Genomic DNA, 10,082 nt, shown 5'->3' with positions numbered 1-10,082 from the left:
CCCAGCTGTTAGAAGCAGGCTGTCGGCCGGCCAATGGCAGGCCGCTCGGCCAGCTTCGGCTTTCAGCGCGGCTCAGCCGAGCCGAGGCATATGCGTTTGGCTCAACTGAGCCGCTCGACCATGTTCGTGAGCTGTATGGGCTATAGTGAATAGCCCGTACAGCACCCCTTCGGTTCTACTGACCCGAAGGGGTCCTGGGGCCGAAGCTAGCCGAAGGATCGGCCGAAGCTACGGCTAGATCCTTCGGCAGTTTCGTGAATAGACCCCTAAGTGTTGCTAAACATCAAAATCGTGATGGCTACCATTGTTTTGGTGGTGCGGGCAATAGGAATTGTGACAGGTATAAAACAATTGGTTTAAATTGTAGGAATACAGGTGATACAAATTAGTTTTCGAGTATTAGTGAGATATAGTTAGCAGATAATTATGGTCCTTTGCTATAAGAATTATTTAGCTATATTTACTGTGGACTAAAGGTGCCCATACACCTTACGACCATCGCAAGACTTTTGTCTTGCGATGGTCGTAAGCTTATTAAAAGCTCGTACGATCTGCCCATCTTGGACAGGCAGATCGTACTTGCGATCATCGAAAGCCCGCCCCGCTGAGAACGGGCAGTGTGCGCGTGCGCACACCGGCCCGTTCCGCAGCTGTCGAACGAGCAGGCTAGAAACCCGCCAAAAATCGTACGATTCTCGGCGGGTTTTCGAGCATGCTGGTTCGACAAAAGACGTGCGACCGTACAGTAAAAACGGTCGCCCGTCTTCGTTCACACTGCTCGATTCTCATACGATCGAGGGATTTCCCGCGATTCTCCTACGAGAATCGAGTAGTGTATGGGCACCTTAAGACTAACTCTGGACTTTGTCCTCCCTTTTTTATTCTATATGTGTTTCAAGGAAAAGTAAGCAATACGTCTTTGTTTAAACCAAGATCGCCAAAGGGACACCCTAGCCAGCATTTTTCAGGCAGATTGGGAAACACTGTTCCCAATCTGTGGGTGACCTGTCCCAATCGTTATTGTTCTTCCTTATACATTAAAACTATTATTAGTTAATAGAACGCTCTGCATAGTGTGTTCTAGGAAGGCTGCATCATCCCTTCAGAGTCTATGGGCAGCTTAGAGGTGACCCTACAATACTGACGAGCAGTACAGTACAATTAGACTAGGGATGAGGAGATAAATACCAAGCAATAATGGGCCCCTGCAACCAGAATATAGATATTTTTCAATATACTGTATTTATATTTTTAAGTAGAAAAGAGAACTATACTCTCACTGTGCATGCATTAAAATGTACCCTCAACCAAGTCAAAGAAAACAATTAGCAGGTCACTGTAGTGCAGAGGTTAGAAAAAACATGGCCATATATCTTACCACTAGTCACTCTAAGGCTGGGCACACACCTTACAACCATCGCAAGACTTTTGTCGTGCGGTGGTTGTAAGGTACTTAAAAAAACATACAATCTGCCTATCTTGGACAGGCAGATCGTACTTGCGATGCGCTTGCGCACACCGGCCCGTCCGGCTTTTATCGTACGAACATGCTACACACCCGCCGAACATCGAACAACGTTGCTCGGCGGGTTTTCGAACATGTTCGTAAGTTAAAAGTCGTACGACCTTACAGTAGTAGAGGTCGCACGTCTTCCACACACCTTACGATAATCGTACCATCATGGGATTTCCCGCGATTATCGTACGATTATCGCATGGTGTGTGGGGACCTTAAGTGAGAGATGTGCCACCTTTATAGTGTTAAATGAAACAACTGCTGGTAAAGTATCACAAAGTTTCTTGACATATATAGAACCTGGTTGTTTGTTATAGAGCTTTAGACAGAGCAGAAGGGAATGTTTGTGGCTGTGGCAGACTGGGAAATAGGAAATAGCCTTGTTCTCTCTGGCTTAAAACCCTATATTTAGCAGTAGCATCATACTTTTATGTTCTCCAAGCTAAACATAGCTGTGCCAGGGTGGAGCCCAGGATGAAGCAGGAAATGTGCATCAGTCACTCTTCCAACATACGTTTAATGTGGAAATGTGCTGGATGTGGAAAAGTCTAAATCTGAATCATCTTCTTAAAACTAATTCATGGTGGTACCCTTACTTATCTGTGTTAATGTAGCACATTGTCATGTTATTTTGTGTTTAAAGGGCTTAAATACTTAAAATACAAGCTACTTTTATGTAGAAATGTCTACAGAATTTTCTGTTTGTAGTTGCTTTTCTGTTTGCTATGAAGGGAGGTGCAGCCTACTTTTCTATGACATTGACTATTTGTGGGCTAAATGTACCAATAGTGGATGATTGCCTAATTTTCCTATTTGAGCACCTCCTATTTGAGCACCTTCAGGCTATATCAGAAGCTGCGTTCAGACAGAAAATTGTAAAAAAACAAATGTTGCATTTGGCTTACAGGCTGTATGCTCTGGATAGGTTTAAAGTGACACTAAACTTCTTTTAATCTTAAAAAATTATTTAAAGAACCCCAACTATTAACAAAAATGTATCTTATTTGTGTATCACTCGGCTGTAGATCCCCAAGTCTCTTTGAATTGGTGCTGACACTGTCCTTCCTTCTGGAGGTTGGCTACTTTTCTCTCCCCTTTAACAGTAGTTCAGTTCGTAATTTACACTACCAGTAATAAGTTTAGGCTCATCGGCATGCTTCCAGTCAGTATTTAATTCTTCTCCTCCTTATGTGAATTGCCTTTAACCTATGTAACTGTCCTTAACTCTTAGGGCTGGTGCAGACCTGAGCAATCCAGGACGCGGGTCCTGGGATCGCGCGTTCGTGCACAATTGCAGACAGTAATTGCCGCACGGCCCCATTGATTTCAATGTGGTACATCTGTGCGGCAATCGCAGAAAAAAGGTACATGTACCTTTTATTTGCGATGCACCTCGTGATCTGCCCAGCGCGACTGGGGTGCGATTAGAAAATAATACAAAAAAGGTCACAAGCACTCCAGCATGTAGAAAAATGAATGTTTATTGACTTCACAGGTGTCACATCATTAGAGCTGGACATGGCTACAAACTCTGATGATGTGACACCTGTGAAGTCAATAAACATTGACTTTTCTACATGCTGGAGTGCTTGTGACCTATTTTGTATTTCTTGGACTTATTTTGCAGAGGCATCCACGGTCATTTCAGCACCCACCCTACAATTAGGGTTTTCTATCCGGTCAGTAGTGTGATGGGTTCCCCTTCGGTTCTACTGACCCGAAGGGGTCCTGGGGCCGAAGCTAGCCGAAGGATCGGCCGAAGCTACGGCTAGATCCTTCGGCAGTTTCGTGAATAGACCCCTAAGTGTTGCTAAACATCAAAATCGTGATGGCTACCATTGTTTTGGTGGTGCGGGCAATAGGAATTGTGACAGGTATAAAACAATTGGTTTAAATTGTAGGAATACAGGTGATACAAATTAGTTTTCGAGTATTAGTGAGATATAGTTAGCAGATAATTATGGTCCTTTGCTATAAGAATTATTTAGCTATATTTACTGTGGACTAAAGGTGCCCATACACCTTACGACCATCGCAAGACTTTTGTCTTGCGATGGTCGTAAGCTTATTAAAAGCTCGTACGATCTGCCCATCTTGGACAGGCAGATCGTACTTGCGATCATCGAAAGCCCGCCCCGCTGAGAACGGGCAGTGTGCGCGTGCGCACACCGGCCCGTTCCGCAGCTGTCGAAAGAGCAGGCGAGAAACCCGCCAAAAATCGTACGATTCTCGGCGGGTTTTCGAGCATGCTGGTTCGACAAAAGACGTGCGACCGTACAGTAAAAACGGTCGCCCGTCTTCGTTCACACTGCTCGATTCTCATACGATCGAGGGATTTCCCGCGATTCTCCTACGAGAATCGAGTAGTGTATGGGCACCTTAAGACTAACTCTGGACTTTGTCCTCCCTTTTTTATTCTATATGTGTTTCAAGGAAAAGTAAGCAATACATCTTTGTTTAAACCAAGATCGCCAAAGGGACACCCTAGCCAGCATTTTTCAGGCAGATTGGGAAACACTGTTCCCAATCTGTGGGTGACCTGTCCCAATCGTTATTGTTCTTCCTTATACATTAAAACTATTATTAGTTAATAGAACGCTCTGCATAGTGTGTTCTAGGAAGGCTGCATCATCCCTTCAGAGTCTATGGGCAGCTTAGAGGTGACCCTACAATACTGACGAGCAGTACAGTACAATTAGACTAGGGATGAGGAGATAAATACCAAGCAATAATGGGCCCCTGCAACCAGAATATAGATATTTTTCAATATACTGTATTTATATTTTTAAGTAGAAAAGAGAACTATACTCTCACTGTGCATGCATTAAAATGTACCCTCAACCAAGTCAAAGAAAACAATTAGCAGGTCACTGTAGTGCAGAGGTTAGAAAAAACATGGCCATATATCTTACCACTAGTCACTCTAAGGCTGGGCACACACCTTACAACCATCGCAAGACTTTTGTCGTGCGGTGGTTGTAAGGTACTTAAAAAAACATACAATCTGCCTATCTTGGACAGGCAGATCGTACTTGCGATGCGCTTGCGCACACCGGCCCGTCCGGCTTTTATCGTACGAACATGCTACACACCCGCCGAACATCGAACAACGTTGCTCGGCGGGTTTTCGAACATGTTCGTAAGTTAAAAGTCGTACGACCTTACAGTAGTAGAGGTCGCACGTCTTCCACACACCTTACGATAATCGTACCATCATGGGATTTCCCGCGATTATCGTACGATTATCGCATGGTGTGTGGGGACCTTAAGTGAGAGATGTGCCACCTTTATAGTGTTAAATGAAACAACTGCTGGTAAAGTATCACAAAGTTTCTTGACATATATAGAACCTGGTTGTTTGTTATAGAGCTTTAGACAGAGCAGAAGGGAATGTTTGTGGCTGTGGCAGACTGGGAAATAGGAAATAGCCTTGTTCTCTCTGGCTTAAAACCCTATATTTAGCAGTAGCATCATACTTTTATGTTCTCCAAGCTAAACATAGCTGTGCCAGGGTGGAGCCCAGGATGAAGCAGGAAATGTGCATCAGTCACTCTTCCAACATACGTTTAATGTGGAAATGTGCTGGATGTGGAAAAGTCTAAATCTGAATCATCTTCTTAAAACTAATTCATGGTGGTACCCTTACTTATCTGTGTTAATGTAGCACATTGTCATGTTATTTTGTGTTTAAAGGGCTTAAATACTTAAAATACAAGCTACTTTTATGTAGAAATGTCTACAGAATTTTCTGTTTGTAGTTGCTTTTCTGTTTGCTATGAAGGGAGGTGCAGCCTACTTTTCTATGACATTGACTATTTGTGGGCTAAATGTACCAATAGTGGATGATTGCCTAATTTTCCTATTTGAGCACCTCCTATTTGAGCACCTTCAGGCTATATCAGAAGCTGCGTTCAGACAGAAAATTGTAAAAAAACAAATGTTGCATTTGGCTTACAGGCTGTATGCTCTGGATAGGTTTAAAGTGACACTAAACTTCTTTTAATCTTAAAAAATTATTTAAAGAACCCCAACTATTAACAAAAATGTATCTTATTTGTGTATCACTCGGCTGTAGATCCCCAAGTCTCTTTGAATTGGTGCTGACACTGTCCTTCCTTCTGGAGGTTGGCTACTTTTCTCTCCCCTTTAACAGTAGTTCAGTTCGTAATTTACACTACCAGTAATAAGTTTAGGCTCATCGGCATGCTTCCAGTCAGTATTTAATTCTTCTCCTCCTTATGTGAATTGCCTTTAACCTATGTAACTGTCCTTAACTCTTAGGGCTGGTGCAGACCTGAGCAATCCAGGACGCGGGTCCTGGGATCGCGCGTTCGTGCACAATTGCAGACAGTAATTGCCGCACGGCCCCATTGATTTCAATGTGGTACATCTGTGCGGCAATCGCAGAAAAAAGGTACATGTACCTTTTATTTGCGATGCACCTCGTGATCTGCCCAGCGCGACTGGGGTGCGATTAGAAAATAATACAAAAAAGGTCACAAGCACTCCAGCATGTAGAAAAATGAATGTTTATTGACTTCACAGGTGTCACATCATTAGAGCTGGACATGGCTACAAACTCTGATGATGTGACACCTGTGAAGTCAATAAACATTGACTTTTCTACATGCTGGAGTGCTTGTGACCTATTTTGTATTTCTTGGACTTATTTTGCAGAGGCATCCACGGTCATTTCAGCACCCACCCTACAATTAGGGTTTTCTATCCGGTCAGTAGTGTGATGGGTGTGTATGTTTTTTGAACTATTCAAAATAATGACACCCACAGGGGCAATCATCGATGATGGGCGACTTCGACTCCATTGCAGCGCGGTATCGTGCAAAATTGCCGCACGCTCTTGGATCATCCAGGTGTGCACCGGCTGTAAGTTTCACCACACTCAGGTATTCTGTTTTTGGCTTTCAAGTATGGCTGCCACCCTGAATACAAAGATTAGTTTTTGTGTATACAGGCCCGGATTTCCCACAAGGCCACCGAGGCCCGGCCTCGGGGTGTAAAAGTCCATATTTATAAGCATGTACACTACAGGTACCCCTGGTGCTTTTCTAACAATAGTAATTCAGTCAGCAGAAATATCTAAACCCATTTATAATCTTTTCCCAAAAGAGACATCTGCTATAGATCTGCTTATGTCTTGGTTCCTCATAGACATCCTGGTTTTCATCCAGTCCTGCTCACTTCGGCATGATGAGAAAATGATCTAATGTCTGTGGTGACCTTACACAGTAGAGGCTTTCCCTAGTCATTACAGAAATGCATTTCTTACCATCTGGTAACAACGATTCATTCAGGGTTGTGATAATGTGCTTGGAAAGGGAGATCTAGGTAATGCTTTAATTGATACAGGTAATAATAAATAATCAGCATTTTATAGTTCTATTATTAAATACTTATTTTAGTTTTTTTTTTATTCTGCAACTTCCTTACAGGTTTACACTCGTTTTGACAAAAACTGCTGTGGCTTCAGACCTCGAAAAGAAGATACCTGTGTCCAACAAGGTCTACATATAAAATGTGATGACCCCCAGGACACTGACCTAACACACATTGTACAAAGGAAACATGACCCTCGGCACTTGGTCTTCATTGCAAATAAAGGATATTTTGACAGGAGTGAAGATAATTTGAATTTTAAGTTACTTGAAGGAATAAAAGAGTAAGCATCTCAGGCAAAGTTAATGTTCATACATTTTCTTTAATAATCTTCCCATCTTCTCCCCTGGTTTGTTCCCTCTACCTGTTATTTCCCTTTTGCCCCTTTTTCCTTGTTCTTCCTTCATGGTAAACCCCTGCCTTCAATACTGATTTTATTTTGTAGCAGAAACTATGTCTTCTATCTTTTCAGCCAATGAATGCCTATCTCACAGGGTGTGGTAGATACTCTGCTCTGCCAGTTCTGATTGACAACTGTATTAATTAACGAAAAAGTTGTTTTTTTATAAAGTGGGGGAAATTTGCTCAGTAGGTTGCCCTGACTTCCAGATAGCCTTGAAAAAAATCAAAGGAGCCGGGTAGAAAATTGTCAGCTGAGTAGCACTTGCATTCAATCAGATGCATGCACTGTTTAGGTATTTTGATATCCAGCAGGGCTAACTGTTAAAATACAGTAGTCACATCAGGAGATTCCTCTATTAAAGCTGTCTAATCTGGGTGGAGGAATCTATAAAATTATTTGGTTCAGCCTTAAAGCTGAAAGAAAAATATCTAATAGTATATAGCCAGCTTTAGACTCAGGTGCCTTCCCTGTCCTGTGACACAGGTTCTTATTTGCTGGCAATAGAAGAAGCTGTGTGATGCTCAGTCACACACTTCGTGGCTTATTCACACAGCTGCCGAAGGCAGCTGAGTGAATAACCCAACCGAAGTGAAGTGAGCCGAACGCTGTTCGGCTACTCACTTCAGTCTTGTACGGCTGATTTCATGTGCGGCTGAGCCGAAGTGCAGAAGGAGTTCGACTCAGCCGATTCAACATATGGATCGGCTGAGCCAAAGCTCCAGCAGCTCACTCGCTGCCGTTCGCCCTTTTCTCATAGGGGCCGAATGACAGTGAGTGAATAGTCGAGCGGCATTCAGCTCGGCTATTCTGCTTGGTACCTCCGAGGTTCTGAGCAGAATAGAAAAAAAGTGAAAAGAATGGGAAGAAAAAGTTGAATAATGATTTAAAAAATGATAAAAAAATAGGAAAATAAAAATGTTTTAAAGAAAAGAAAAAAAAAAGAAAAACAATTGGGCAGTGCTGTTTCCTATTGGCCCGGAACCTGCCAAAGTCTTCTAGCAGGTCCCGGCCAATGAATAACAACTGGGCGGAGCTGTCCATGATGTCACGGCCGGCTCCACCCAGTTGTTGTTTAATGACAGATCAGCGTCCCCAGGTCATTTGGGAATGCTGATCTGTTATTACAACTCGGCGGAGCGAGCTGTGAGAAAACCACACGCTTGTGTCACTACAGTTCGGCTGATGTACGGGCTGTTGTGAGTAGCCTGTACAGCAGCCCTTTGGTTCAACTAAACCGAAGGGCTCCGGCGGCGGAAGTGAGCCGAAGGATCACCTTATTTTCTGTCTAGTAAAAAGTAAGCAGGTGTGGGGAAGTATCTCTAACAAAGTCCCGGATAACAATAAAAACCTGAAGGTAGTTCTAACCCTTCCTTGCTCTATCCAACACAAATGGCTGGACATACAATTTATTAGCAGAAGTGGGGAAGGTTACTGTTAGATCAGACATTCCTCTTGCTTTGACAACCCCAGACATGAGCCCTTAGTGCCTAAAGGGAGATATGCATATCACAAAGAAAATATTTTCATAATGTTGATGTTAATACACTAAAGTTTTTTGTTTTTTTTCCACCCGTTCCAGGTTACCTGAATCTGCTGTTTCAGTGTTAAAAAGTCAGAAACTCAGAGAAAGACTCCTTCAGTCATTTTTTCTGGACAAGGTCTTCTGGGAAAGTCAGAGAGGACGTCAAGGGATCGAAAAACTTATTGATGTAATAGAAAGAAGGGCCAAAATCCTGCTGACTTACATCAATGCCCATGGAATTAAAGTCATAGCAATGAATGAGTAAATTGACCAATCACCTCAAAGAACTGAGCAAGTAAAATCAGAAATGTTATGTGACGTTTACTTGAAACAGTAAAATACACAAAGACATGGCCAATTTATTATGGGAGGCCTGGTCTTCTAGTAGTAAGTGTGGAGTAATAGTGTATACACTGTGCTATTGCACTATCGTTACTGAATTACCGTCAATAATTCATGAATGTCTTTTTATGTTTGGATCGGGTAAAAGAAAGTTGGTGAGATAAACTGGTCAGAAAAGTTGATGCAAATATTTATCTGCTAACATTGTATGTTGCATGTTTCAGTTCGAATGAAGCATCATTATAGGACTGATTGGTATTCTATAATCTGCAGTTTGGTGCTAAAATATGAAATTGTGGTTTATGGAAAAGTATATTTTCCTTGTAATCATGCCTTTAGAATATATAACATAGCTTTCATTTTCCTATTTCATGTTTTCAAAAATATATTTTCATTCACATTGCACCAAAGGCACTTAAAGTAGAACTATGGTCTCCCATGTGCTGCAGCACTTGACTGTAAGGTCATCTTCATGTACAGTTTTCACATAGTCCTCTTGAAAAGTCTACAAATACCTGTTGATCCTGCCAGTAAAGTCCACCTCATGCAGCTTCCTGTGATAGTGTGACAACACAACTGCACTACTCCTGAATTCAGAGCAGCATTACCACCCTTATGTAGACTATGCCTGCTTGCACTACAGTGGGATAAAAATGTTGCAGGTGGTGGGGCTATTAACATTGTTAATGCTGATTCACAAGACTGTAGCTTGTCAATCATCACTTATCCACACCTAGTGCTGCCCACTGCTTTCTAGATTAACAGCACTGCCTTTGTTGCTGAAACCCTCCAACTGTAACCTGCATTGTCTGGGAAGAGGTGCATGTACATTACAAATGAAGATGAATTTGGCTCACTCAGGGGAGCAAAAGGATGTTTATTTTACTTTATACAGCTTGTGCATT

At 42.4% G+C, this 10,082-nt stretch overlaps 1 protein-coding gene across 1 annotated transcript in view; it reads left to right on the top strand.

The window, feature by feature from the left end:
* FAM198B (family with sequence similarity 198 member B) overlaps nt 1–9,174 on the top strand; it is a 35,352-nt gene extending 26,178 nt beyond the window's left edge. Inside the window, exons 3-4 of the mRNA XM_018573405.1 lie at nt 6,967–7,193; nt 8,893–9,174. Coding sequence (XP_018428907.1) covers nt 6,967–7,193; nt 8,893–9,100 — 435 coding nt within the window. The 3' untranslated portion in view covers nt 9,101–9,174. The remainder of the gene's footprint in view (nt 1–6,966; nt 7,194–8,892) is intronic.
* The last annotated feature ends 908 nt before the right edge of the window (nt 9,175–10,082 follow it).

The sequence above is a fragment of the Nanorana parkeri genome, unplaced genomic scaffold (genome assembly GCF_000935625.1).
Source record: "Nanorana parkeri isolate BGI_ZX_2015 unplaced genomic scaffold, ASM93562v1 scaffold2367, whole genome shotgun sequence".
In the NCBI taxonomy this organism is placed as follows: Eukaryota; Metazoa; Chordata; class Amphibia; order Anura; family Dicroglossidae; genus Nanorana; species Nanorana parkeri.
Note: the sequence above shows the minus strand (reverse complement) of the source record. Positions and strands in the feature narration are given on the sequence as shown.